The sequence below is a fragment of the Corvus hawaiiensis genome, chromosome 2, assembly GCF_020740725.1.
Source record: "Corvus hawaiiensis isolate bCorHaw1 chromosome 2, bCorHaw1.pri.cur, whole genome shotgun sequence".
NCBI classification, from domain to species: domain Eukaryota; kingdom Metazoa; phylum Chordata; class Aves; order Passeriformes; family Corvidae; genus Corvus; species Corvus hawaiiensis.
Window position 1 is genome coordinate 51528419 of NC_063214.1, and position 12632 is coordinate 51541050.

Here is a 12632-nt window from a genome sequence, read left to right on the forward strand (position 1 = left end):
GCTTAGCCTCATGTCCTCTTCCTCTGGCTGTGCCCTCAGGTGGCCTGGGGACACAGCAGGACCACAGGCAGAAGCTGATGTCAGGAGTCCAAGAGGTTCCCCTGGTCTGGACCAGAGGCTGCCCAGCACTATGCAGACTCATCCTTGGACAAGGCAAGGAGCCAATCCGAACCTGCTTGGAGAGCCTTTGCCCCAGGACACACACAACCTGGCACCTGCAAAAGCCATGAAACGCTTCTCAGAGAGGCAGCAGAGCCCCTATGTCCCTAAAACCACAGGAGGGTTGTTACATATGGGCAGGGACACAGAATTAGACTTGTCGATCTCAGACACAGAATCAGACTTGTCATGACCCGATCTCCTCTGCCATGTGGTGGATTCTGTGCCTGGGACAGGGCAGCCCTGGATGTTTGTACAGTCTGGAGAATGAGATGCTGGAAAGCAGCGCCATGAAACAGGACCAGGGTGTCCTGGTCTATGGCAAGCTGAACATGACTCAGCAGTGTCCTAGCAGCCAGGAGGGCACACTGTGTCCTGGGGTGCATACAGGCACAGCCGGGCAAGGGAGGGAATTGTCCTGCTCTGCTCTGCACTGGGGCAGCCCCACCTCAAGTGCTGTGGCAGTTTTGGATGACACGATGTAAGAAAGACATTAAGCTGTTAGAGAGCATCCAAAGGAGGGCAACAAGGATGGTGAAGGGTCTGGAGGGGAAGCCGTATGAGGAGCAGCTGTTCAGCCATTGGTCTGTTCAGCCTGGAGAAAAGGAGACTGCGGGGAGAGCTCATTGCAGTCCAAAACTTCCTCATGAGGGGGAGAGGTGGGGCAGGCACTGATCTCTTCTCTGTGGTGACCAGTGACAGGACCCGAGGGAATGGCCTGAAGTTGTGTCAGGGGAGGTTTAGACTGGGTATTAGAAAAAAGGTTCTTCACCCAGAGGGTGGTTTGGTACTGGAGAGGCTCCCCAGGGAAGCGGTCACAGCACCGAGCCTGACAGAGCTCAAGAAGCGTTTGGACAATGCTCTCAGGCACAGGGTGTGACTTGGGAATGGTCCTGAGCAGGGCCAGGAGTTGGACTCGGTGGTCCTTGTGGGTCGCTTCCAAGTGAGGACAGTCTGTGTTTCTGTGCGCGGGCTCCGCGCACGCAGCGATGGGGGGGGAGGGGCTCTGTGTGGGCCGCTGAGGGCGCGGCCCCGCGCGCGCAGCTCCTGCGGAGCGCTCCGGGCCCGACCCCGCCCCGGGCCCCGCGCGCGCCGCCCTCACCGAGCACGCGCCGCCGCCGCCCCGCCCGCCCGCCCGGTCACGTGGCCTCCGGCATGGCCGGCGCGCAGGGGGACGGCGGCGGCAGCGGCGGGAACGGGAGCGTTCTCCCCATCCGCCCGTACATCTGCTCCTTTCCCGGCTGCGACGCCACCTTCAACAAGGCCTGGCGGTTGTCCGCCCACCTCTGCCGGCACACGGGCGAGGTGAGCCGCGCCGGCTGGGAAGGGGGCGGGTCTGTGTGACCGAGGTGTGGCTGCCGTGCTGGGACCCCGCGTGGGCCCGGGCAGGCCGCTTCGCCGCGGGCGCGCCCGAACACGGCGGGGGCTGCGGGTTGTGTCCGGGGCCCGGTGCGGCCGGGGCATCCCGCTGACAGCGGCCTCCCGGGAGCGGGCGAGCTCCCGAGGGGGTGGGTTTGTGCCCTGGAACAGCTCCTCTCTTTCAGAGGCCGTATGTTTGCGATTATGAAGGCTGCGGCAAAGGGTTCACGAGGGACTTCCACCGCGCCCGACACCTCCTCACGCACACCGGGGAGAAACCATTCGAGTAAGGCCCAAGTTTTTGCTTCTGAAGCTGGAGTGCGGTTGTCCGTAAGGAAAGGGAGTTAAAACGGGGCGGGGGTACAGGGCATGCATGCCTGGCTTTGGCGTCATGGGCAGTGCCATAACAGTGCACACAGGGTGGGACGTGGGGATCAAACTCTCTTTCTGGCAGTGATCTATAACAGATGCTTAAAGGAATGGGCAGATCTCCCCCAAGAATACATTATTAAAAGGCTAACTTAGCCTCTGGTTTTTAGTGTCTTCAAAGCAAACTTTTGTATTTGAGTTGTGAGTTTCAGTAATTCTTCTGTGTTCCTCTAGTACAGTGCTTTCTGTATCTGCCTGGGGAACAAATCACTGTTTGACAGCAGTGATAAAAAACGCGGTTCATTTACAGGTGCACAACTGATGGGTGCAATGAGAAATTTGGAACAAAATCAAACATGAAGAAGCACGTTGAGCGCAAGCATCAAAATCAGCAAAAGCAATATGTGGTGAGTAATTACCTTTGTACTGTACAGTGGAGGCTAAACAAGCTCCTTTTTGTGTATCTGGTGAAATACTTCAGCTTGTTATTATGTGGTACTTATACAAGTTCAAATACCATGACTGGAATTTCAGCAAACACGTGAACTGAGCTGTCACTCTTTGGCCTCTAATAATAACTTAATTTCCTCAATAGTGTGACTTTGAAGGCTGTAACAAGTCTTTCAAGAAGCATCAACAACTTAAAGTTCATCAGTGTCACCACACCAATGAACCTCCTTTCAAGTAGGTGGATAATTTTAATATTGAACTTTAATGATTCCATTTAAACACTGTAGATGAAAATAGGTGCCTTTTTTCTCAGCCTTTTCATTGATGTGGCAGTAAAAAAAAAGATAAATCAATTTGTAGTCAGCACTGCAAGTTTACTTCTTATACTAGTCCTTTTCTCAGTGATCCGTTTTGAGCAACAGTCTTGGTGCTCTGTAACTTCAGCATTCCAGCAATTCCAGCATTTTTATAAAAAAATAACACAACACCCCCCCCTCCCTGTCAATTTTTAGTTCATAGTTTGAAATACAAGCATAAGAGCTTGCACAGTAAGGAAAAATACAGCTACCTTTATTTCCCAGTAAAATGCAGTGACTTGGCTGACATTGAAGTGAGTAGTACCTAGAAAAAGAGGAAAGACTTGGACGTTAATCTTGGCAGCTGTGCACTGCAACTCCATTTGGGTAACACATCACTGTAGATCTGCTGAAAGCAAAGTTCAGTCTTGTATTTCTTGCACGTGGGTCACACTTAACATGAGTGTTCATTCCACTGAAGTGAAATGCACTACTATGGTTGGACATAAGGAGTCAGTGCTCTGCTGTGGCTCTGGCTGCTGGTTCTGTACAAGCCACTTAAGCCTTCCACTTTCCATCCTTTTATGTTTGAAGAACCTGCTGTGTAGGCATGATACAAGGCTTGACTTTTTAGCTAAAGCTCAACTTGCTGTATACATGGAAATTATGGTATAATCCTAACTCTCAAAGGCATCCAAGTCTATTAAAAAAATACTATGGAATTTACTTTTACAAGGTGGGGACACACTGATCTCTAGGCAAAGGGAAACTTGGATTATTTTGTTCATTTTAATTGCTCTTGACTTAAAGAACAAAAAATACATGGATACAGTGAAAGAAATGAAACCACTGTGTTTTGTACCTAGATGTAATAAAGAAGGATGTGGAAAGTGCTTCTCTACTCCAAGTCGGCTAAAACGGCATGAGAAGATACATGAAGGTAAAAGTGTTTTTCCTTGCTGCTTAAGTTACGTTTTAGCAAAGGAAAAAGGACTGCTTCCAGTGCAGAGTATGCACAGATGCATGACAGACGTGAAGCGTTCTGGGCCTAGTGATCCAGACAGACAAGAACACCCTTTTTGAGTAGTGAAGTGGGATACAACTGCAAGGCATTGCAGTGTTCCGTTACTGTGTGTTTGTGGCAGGCTGAACAGAGCTCAGGATTCCTTATTTCTTCTCCTGAGGTGCTTCCTTGTCAATAATCCATCTTTTGGAGATGGGCTGATGGTTAGGACATTAGCCTAGACCTCCAGAGCTTAGGATCAGTTGCTAGTTCTGCCACAAACTTCCTATGGAGCCTTGGCAGAACCACGTGTATTTTTAGTTATTAATGAACCTATGTGAGAGGTTTTTAAGTGAAATCATCATGACATGGCCTTGTATGTTTGAGATAATCCTGCTACTCTCCTATCTATTCTTTCATTGACAGATAACCAGCTTTCCAGTGATAGAAAAAATCAAAACCAAACCAAACCAACCCAGCAGACTAGGAAGACTACTCAGAAAGCTGTGATTTGTACTGTGATTTCCTTTTTTTAAGACAGGGACTTTTTCATAGTTTTTTGAGCGCTCCAGTCCTGGGATTTAAATAGTGTTGACTTTTGTGGTTCCTGCCTGCTTGATAGAATGGTAGAATCTCTTTACGCTCTGGAATATTACTGTATGGTCAGTGTTCTATTTTTTTAATATGCAGGACAAATATTTATATAGAAGTAATATATATTATTAGTTATTTTCATCTATTTGAGAGAAGGTGTATGGCTGGGAGGAAGTCACTTTACTGAAGCAAGGAGAGAGAGTTTCACAAAATCATTTAGGTCAGAAAGGATCTCTGGAGGTCATAGGGTCCAGGTCCCTGCTCAAGGTGGTGCCAGTTAGCCCAGGTTGTTGAGGACTGCATCCAGTGGTGTTGAATGTTTCCAGGGCTAGGGCTTCCACAGCCTCTCTGGACAACTGGTGTCAGTGATACAAAGTTTCTTACTTAAAGCTGTCAGGATTTTCTCTTGTTCTAATTTGTGTTGATTGTTCGTTGTCTTTTACCCCATTCCTGTGCAGTATGGGAGGAGACAAGGAATAACTGGCTTTTAATTTTCAAACACTGAAAGTGGAGTTCCCCCTTGTAAAACTTGACTGTTTGCCAGACCCTTTGTGCTTGTAAACATCTGTCCTGTCCAACAGGCTATGCATGCAAGAAGGAAAACTGCTCATACATAGGAAAAACTTGGACAGACCTTCTGAAACATAATAAAGTCAGTCATACAGGTAAATTCCAAATGCTTTAGTAAACTTATGATACAAATATGAAACCAACTGCTAATCTGGAGTCCTTGCTGAACTCATCAACTTGTCATTGTGTCTCAACTTGTCTATTGGTAAAATGGTTGTCACTTCAGATCTTTGATGAAAATTCTGCTCAATATACTAACTTAGCTTTGCGATTCAGTTAACAAAAAATTGTTTAATGTAGGATTTCAGATCTGGATAATTCACATTGCATTATCCTCCTGAAGTCTCTAAGTTCCTTGCATTTCATGTTGATTTTAGCATTGTTCTAATGGACCACTAGGGTTTGATTTTGAGCTTCTGTAAGAAATCGTTAATTTATACTCTGCCTTTCTTTCTCCCACTCAGAGCCAATAGTTTGCAGTGAGTGTAACAAAACTTTTAAACGGAAAGATTACCTCAAGCAGCATCAAAAGACACACGCTGTGGAGAGGGAAGTCTGCCGCTGCCCCAGAGAAGGATGTGGAAGAACTTACACAACTTTATTTAACCTTCAAAGCCATATTCTCTCTTTTCATGAGGAGAAAAAACCATTCTCTTGTGATTATCCAGGCTGTGGAAAAGTGTTTGCAATGAAGGTATGTATTTTTTTAACTGTTCTTATCTGAATCACATAATCTGAAATTATAAACTTCTTTCTTTCTTTCCCCCCTGCTCTTTGTAACTGTAGCAGAGCCTAGCAAGGCACGCAGTTGTACATGATCCTGAAAAGAGGAAGCTGAACTTGAAAGTAAGTTACACTCTTGGAAAAGTCTTCTCAACCCTACTGTGTCGCTGTAGAGGAGAGTAAACATTATCTATTATAGAATCAGACTTCAGGCAGGAAAATAATATCTAGTTAGTTTGTGAGATCCTTAATTTATGAAGCTCCTTTAGCTAATGCAGTCCCGGCCTGTACATTGATTTCTTCTTTCCCCACCACAGCAGTAATCTTTACTCCACAGATATGTTAAGTTTACTGATTCTGGATCTTCTTCTGCTAGGCAAAGCGTTCTCGGCCCAAGAGGAGCTTAGCCTCTCGTCTCAGTGGCTACATTCCTCCTAAAACGCAGCCAGGAAAGGATAAGGTTGTGACGGAAAGCAAGACAGTGGATAAGGTCACAGAAAATGGAATACCAACTGTTGAAATTCAGACTCTGTAGCAAAGGTTAACCGAGACAACGTTCTTCATGGAATGACCAATGCAAAACTCAACAATGACTTTATCTAAAGATAATATTTTTATTTTGTTTTTTAATAAATTACTGTTGTTTACACCGCTTCAGAAAGTCACTGATGCAACTCATTTGACTTCAGATCTTCATTTTCATCTTTCTTTACTGTATTGTTTTTCTTGATTTCCATTTTCTGGTGTTCTTTCAGCTCTTTGTCAGACATGTGCCTCAAAATACAGGTACTCACTCCTTCTCTAGCAACTTTTGGCTTGGAAAGATAAGTGGCTTTCTCAGACACAGTCTCCAAAATTTGATCAAAAAGTTCGAGCTAAAAAAGAGGAGAAAAATGGAACTAAATGAATACACAAATACAGGCAGAAAAATATTTCAAGCTGCTCTGTAATAACATGATCTCCTGCTTAGTTTAGCTATTAGCTGAAACAAGCTAGTCCTGGTTTGAGCACTTCACCTTTTCCTTTCTTAACTGTTTGTTCTTTACTCATAAGCAGGTTTAGGCAAGTCACTAGAGGGGCATTCAGCCATTTCCTAACACTAATTCACTATAGACATTACCAGGAAAAAAAATCTTGCATGGAGTATTTATAAAAAAATCCATTTGTGCAAATGACACTGAAGTCTCAAGGCCCTGCAATTATACTGGTAAGTTGCCATCAACTCCCTAACATTTTTAGAGATGTTCATGTTGCCAGTCTTGGAACACCATTCCAGCAGTTTTTTACGTAGCAATGGACAACTAACCTTAGCCAAAGTTGCACCGATGCAGCTCCAGAAGAACAGTTGGTGAAATAATCCAGCTAAAATGCAGACAAATTTTTTTAAACCTCACTTTTAAAGTTTTCAGTGGGTGAGCCGGCTAAAGCCATAGATAACAAAATTGCACCAGCCCCATTAATAAGGTGGTGCTGCCTAGGAGTAGGAACTACTACTACTAGGACTCTGCTGTCCAAGCCAGTATTGCAGCTGGATTCTTAAGGAAGCACGATGTTTGAATTGTCTCTCTGAGCCTACTTCTCTACCCGTGTTTGAACAGGAGCAGCTTAAGGCAGGCAACCATTACTTGCACGGGACCTGGATCTTCACTGAGATGCTAAAAATTGCAGCAGTACTGAATAGGGAAGGTCAATACAGCTATTTAATGACATTGACTGGTCCAGCCTTCAAGAATGCACTTACCATGTCTGTACTGCTACCTTTTGCTTGCCGGATGGTAACCTTAACATGGTGTTTCTTTTCAATCCACTGTGCTATCTGTTTAGTCTTGGTCTCCAAGTCGTTCCTGGCAATAGCTGAAGAAAAGGATAACTCCTTCTGAACCACCCCTGTTTAAAACAGAATTGAAACTGCGTTGGCTTAACATTTGACAAACTTGTACTAGTTGCTCTCTTTTATCAGCTTAGGGTGCTTTGTCTGCTTGACTCCTTCCTCCCATGCTGCTTTCTCAGAGCACCCCGATCTCATTGTCTCAGCATGTATCACTCTCACCTTAAAGGGTGCCTACTTGATACTCTCACACTCACTGCCACAACTGGGAGACTGAATGCATGTTTGAGGCACACCAGGAAATCTCTTCAGGGTGAGAAGGCTTAAGGTATTTTTAATGACATTCTTGTTCATAGTTATAGTCTTGTTCTTGTTCGTAGGTCTAATGAACAGGTAAGCATTGGATCTGGAATTAAAGACTTAGTGTGCAAATTCCTGTGTTCTGCACGAAGGACAGCTGAAGGTAAAAGCTTTGATGTTAGATAGCTCTTCATCTCAAGCCCATTTTATTGAATGCTGAAGTGCAATATTCAGTTGGAAGTGCGACAATGCCTTGTAATATATTTGAACTATCCATGGTCTCTTCCTCCTTGAAGTTTCTCTAAAGTACTCACCACCTAAATAATATTTTTGTGGTTTCTTTAACAGAGCAACTCATTGCCACAATAATGCTCTCCTCTAAAATCAGAACTCTACCCAAAGCACAGCTATCTTTGGTAGCCTGAGGATAAGAGAGGATACAAGGTCACACGCCTTTTCTAAAGCCAAACTCAGTTTGTTAAACTGCTGGAGCAGGTTGTCTTAAGAAAAAAACCAAACTGAAAAGTGTTCAATATTGAAAAAGTTTTCTCTTACTCTGTACAAGAAAGGGCTCCAGATTTTGTCTTCCTAGAAGCAAATAAGGAAGGGAGTGTTTCATGACTACTGGTGACAAACTATGTAATTACATTGGTGTATCTGGTCCTTAGGTTGTAAAAACTGCCTGTCACTCTATGCCTTAGTAAAAGAACAGAAATTCAGTGAGTCTCATGGAACCAGAGCCTAGTTATATTCTCTCAAATAAAGGTATTTTTTTTTTAAAGTCAGCAGATGCCAAAATAGCAAATCCTGAGAGGGCAATAGAAGGCTTCTCTGGAAGACTGGACTAATCCAAAATTTTATTTTCACCACTGCAAATCCTTAACAGCACAGACTGCAGTGACATTACTTTGGATTTACACAAATACAAGTAAGAGGATTTAATCTGCTGAAACCACTTTTAATGCAGCATTTTTCAAAGTCCTCAGTGTTGTAGTGTTTACAATGTACATACCTGGCTTTGGACTTGCTTTTTTCTTCTCTGCACGTTTAAGCTGTTCTTCGTGAATCTGCTGCCCAGTCATTAGTCTGTAAACTGGAGGTTCTACATTCTCACGAAGCAGAACTAGTTTCAGGCCCTGTTGATCCATAAGTCTGAGTGCCTCTGCTCGGTGCATGTTTCCTAAGCTCTCTCCATCCTGGTTGATTACGTGCAAAACACGATAGGGAATTCTTCGCCCGACACTTCCAAATGCTGCTTTCCTTTTTGGTTGTGTGTGAGATTTTTCATCTGTACAAAATGGTTGAGTAAGCCCAAACACAGCTGACTTCCTAGGGTCGGGTACCAGTAACCAGAATGGAGAAAAGAGCCACTTTTGTGCTGTCTGTGTCAGAAGAGTGCCAAAGAACCTTTTTGCATATCTGTTCTCATTTCTGGTTGTTTGACATAAATGTTTCACCATGCACAAGGCAGTCATTCTGAGGAAGAAGAAAAAACAAGTTCTGAGGAAGAAGAAAAAACCCCATCAATCAGATTTTTCTAGTTATATTAGAAAGACTTGACTCCAGGTCAGTAAACCCTAATGTTTGTAAATACTCTTTTAAAATGATACATGGTGTTACTAAACAGAATGAGCAATCAACAGTCATTTTACAGTAAAAAAGGGATTAAACCCAGAGATAAAATCTGACAAATGAGCAAAATTTATGAGTTGATGTTACCTTCAGCATCTTAATATCTGAGCCCGAACGCCTTTAAAGGATCCCGGACTTCTAGCTCCTTTCTTGTCACTTTCAAATTTAAATTTAAATGAATTGTTACAGGTATCTATCCTGACAGGGTACTCACGAAGCTATAAACTTTCAAACAAGCTTCAAAATATACCCCTGCTTGAAGACTAGTGAAACTCATCTTTGAGACATTTTGTCCATTGGATTTTTTTTCCCCCATTCTTCCCTGGTTCACAAAATCCCCCTGGCAATTTTGGTGCAGCTGACCATTACTTGCGTTTTGTTCAGACCTTCAGAAATCGTCCGTTTTCTAACAGCTGCAAAAAACTTTAGAAATAAAGAGCAAACTGTGAGTATTCTCTGCAGGTTTTGTATTCTATGTTTAAAAGGGAGCAATTGCAGGAAAAGCCAAGAACGATGCAGGGAACCAAAGACGTGTCATACCAGAGGAGTTGGCAAGAGCGTGACCTCTTTAGCCCAGGAAGGAACGTGACTCCACTCTATAAATACGTGCATGCATACACATACACATACATACATACATGACATTGTGTAAACATGTATCCATGTGCATACATACACATGGAAAAGGCATAAAGCATCAGCAAGGATAAAGAGCTGTTTATAATTCTAAGCAGTGCTGGCACAGGAACAAGTGAAAAGACCTGCCTGTGAATAAACTTAGTCTGAAAAGGGGACTGTCTGGAACCTGGGATGGACCTCATACCTCAGCAGCAGGGACAAAGTCCATGCAAACTGCTTGAAGAAGGAACCAGATGAGTTCATGAACAGGGCAGCCTGATAACAGCTAGGTGCCACAGCTGGATCCAGAACTCAAGCTAACCACAGGACACAGAAGAAAAGTAACAGGATATCCACAGCAGTCTAAAACCAGCTAGTAGAGCTACTGTCCCTTCCTGCCCCGGGCTCTGTCTCTGTCCAGTCCAGACCCCTGTGAAAACAGCTTTTTGTCTGGCTGTGACAACAGCCCTACGACTGAACACCCACTGCCAATACCCAAGTGTCTTTGTGCATCATCAGTGCAGCCACACAAAAGCCTCGATGTCCTTATTTTTTAAATGTTTTCATAAACCAGCTCTGGATCATGCATTGCAGACTTGGTCTGCAATCCAGGCATCACTGCTGCATTATTAAATGATATAATTAAATTTATCTTCCTTTCAGAGGAGCCTGGCTTGCCTTTGAGAGCTACTGATTTATAAAACTAAGTAGCAGTATCAGCAATGGAATAGCAGCTTATTTGAAGGAAATGTCGATCTTGCTCTGCTAAACACATGGTGTTGCCTTTATACTCCTTCATTCTCTGCTGCTATTTAAATCTAGTAAATCCAGCCTTAGCTGTCTGAAAGAAAATAACCCTCTTCTTTATGGAAGAGTTTTTCTTCGCGTAACACGGCAGGTACGAGTGTTTCGCGTCGTGCATTTCGGTCATCCTTGTGTTGGCAAGGACGGCTGACGTCGCTGGGTGGGAGCTCTAAGGAGCGGGCAGCTACGGGCATACTGGGAACCGTAGGAACAGCCGCGCTTCCTGCGGGAGCAGCCGCGGTTCCCGTGCTGGGCGGCCGTCACGGGAGGCAGCCGCTTCCCGCGGGTGTCCGTCCTGTGAGCAGGGAAGAAGGGCTGTGCGTGGGGCTGTCGCCGTGCCCTGCCGTGCCCGCGTTCCCGGCTGTGCGTGCCTGTGCCGTGCCCGTGTGCGCGACCCGCGGCTCCCTGTGACCCTCTCTTACCTGCCGGCCGGGCCGGGCCGGGCCGAGCCGCTGGCCCGCCGCAGCAGCCGAAGGATCGGCCCGAGCCGCCGGGAAGTTGCGGAACGCCCCACCTCTCCCCCTTCCTCTTCCTCCTCCTCCTCTTCCTCTTCCTCCTTGCGCGCCTCCGCCCCCTGTCCCCGCCCCGGGCGTCCGCGCGTGCCCGCGGGCGTGAGCGCGCCTGTGCCGGTGCGCGCCCGTGTGAGCGCGCGTGGCGGGTGCGGGTGCGGGCCGGGTCCGTGTGTGCCTGCGCCCCGCTCCCTGTGTGCTCCCAGGCCGGCACACGCGGTGTGCCCCGTTCTGTGTGTGCGGCTGTTGGGAGCTGCTGTTCCCTGCATCGCTCTGTGGACCCCCGGTGCGCCTTTGCTGCGCTGCGGTGGGTGTAAGGACCACGGCTGGGACAGGGTTCCTTCCCACTGTGCCCAGGGGCCGTCCCAGCAGGGCGGTTTGTTGCTGTGAGCGGGCATTACGTGGGTGCTGAGTGCTGTGTGTGTGTGTGCTGAGGCATAGAATCATAGAATTTGGGTTTGGGTTGGGAAGGGTTTTTAAAGCTCACCCACTCTAATCCCCCTGCAATAAGCAGGAGAGCAGAAACATCTTCAACTCGATCAGGTTGTTCAGAGCTCTGTCTGACCTGATTTTGAATGTTTCCTGGTATGGAGCATCCACCACCCCTCTGGGCAGCTTGTGACAGTGTTTCGCCACCTTCCTTGTAAAAAACTTCTTCCTTACCTCTAGTCTAGATCTAACCTCTTTTAGTTTAAAACCATAACTCCTTGTCCTATCACTACAGGCCCTGCCAAAAAGTCTGTTCCCGTCTTTCTTACAGGCTCCCTTTAGGCACTGGAAGGATGCTGTGAGGTCTCCCCGCAGCCTTCTCTTCTCCAGACTGAGCAGCCCCAGATCTCACAGCCTGTCTCCATAGGAGAGGTGCGCCAGCCCCCGGAGCATCTCTGTGTCCCTCCTTTGGAGTCGCTCGAGCAGGTCCATGTCCTTCCTGTGCCGGTGGCCCCCGATCTGGATGCAGCAGTGTAACACAGCACCCGTGTGCCGTCCCCACCCGCGGGGCTGCGGGCCGGGCTGTGTGCGGGGAGCTGAGTCTGCAGGGGTCAGCAGCGTGTGCGGCTCTGCAGCTGCGTCAGTCACTCCGAAAGCGGCTCGGATGCTTGGATTTGTTACCTTCTTTGGGAGGCTCTGCCTTGGGTTTGTGAGCTCCTCCATCCGGTTTGGAGACAGAAACCTTTGAAAGAGAAGCTGAAATTCATGTGCAAGCGTTATATCCCCAGCTGTAAGGAGCACGCTATGGCAGTCAGCCGCTGGACAGCATGGGAATTGCTGTTCCTGTTGCTCTGGAGACACTGAGGTGTGCTGAGGACCTCTTTCCAGAGCCCAGGTGTTCGTGTCTATCGAGGGATGCTGTTTAGCCAGCCGGGCAGGAGCTGGAACAACACTCAAAGTGTGCTTGTGTTCGGAATGTAGTACAAAAT

At 46.6% G+C, this 12632-nt stretch overlaps 2 protein-coding genes and 1 long non-coding RNA gene across 5 annotated transcripts; 2 read left to right on the forward strand and 1 right to left on the reverse strand.

The window, feature by feature from the left end:
- Window positions 1–1295: 1295 nt before the first annotated feature.
- GTF3A (general transcription factor IIIA) lies at window positions 1296–6177 on the forward strand. Of its 2 annotated transcripts, none has more exons than XM_048294951.1 (9): window positions 1296–1464; window positions 1704–1804; window positions 2198–2294; window positions 2483–2571; window positions 3500–3573; window positions 4812–4895; window positions 5265–5494; window positions 5587–5646; window positions 5900–6177. In XM_048294951.1, exons 1-9 carry the CDS (start codon window positions 1315–1317, stop codon window positions 6056–6058), a joined length of 1044 nt encoding a protein of 347 aa, XP_048150908.1. In that variant the 5' UTR covers window positions 1296–1314; the 3' UTR covers window positions 6059–6177. The 2 variants fall into 2 exon arrangements, with proteins under 2 accessions (XP_048150908.1, XP_048150909.1); XM_048294952.1 differs by having other exon boundaries at window positions 5590–5646.
- On the reverse strand, window positions 6114–11212 carry MTIF3 (mitochondrial translational initiation factor 3). Of its 2 annotated transcripts, XM_048294953.1 has the most exons (5): window positions 10107–10152; window positions 9534–9706; window positions 8664–9127; window positions 7265–7410; window positions 6114–6398 (listed from the first exon to the last, which is right to left on the reverse strand). In XM_048294953.1, the coding sequence occupies exons 3-5, from the start codon at window positions 9124–9126 to the stop codon at window positions 6186–6188; spliced, it is 822 nt and encodes a 273-aa protein (XP_048150910.1). In that variant the 5' UTR covers window position 9127; window positions 9534–9706; window positions 10107–10152; the 3' UTR covers window positions 6114–6185. The 2 variants fall into 2 exon arrangements, with proteins under 2 accessions (XP_048150910.1, XP_048150912.1); XM_048294955.1 differs by lacking the exons at window positions 9534–9706; window positions 10107–10152 and adding an exon at window positions 11128–11212.
- Window positions 11213–11331: 119 nt separating this feature from the next.
- On the forward strand, window positions 11332–12393 carry LOC125322105. Its single transcript, XR_007201839.1, has 2 exons — window positions 11332–11521; window positions 11975–12393. It is a non-coding gene; the product is annotated as an uncharacterized LOC125322105 (long non-coding RNA).
- The last annotated feature ends 239 nt before the right edge of the window (window positions 12394–12632 follow it).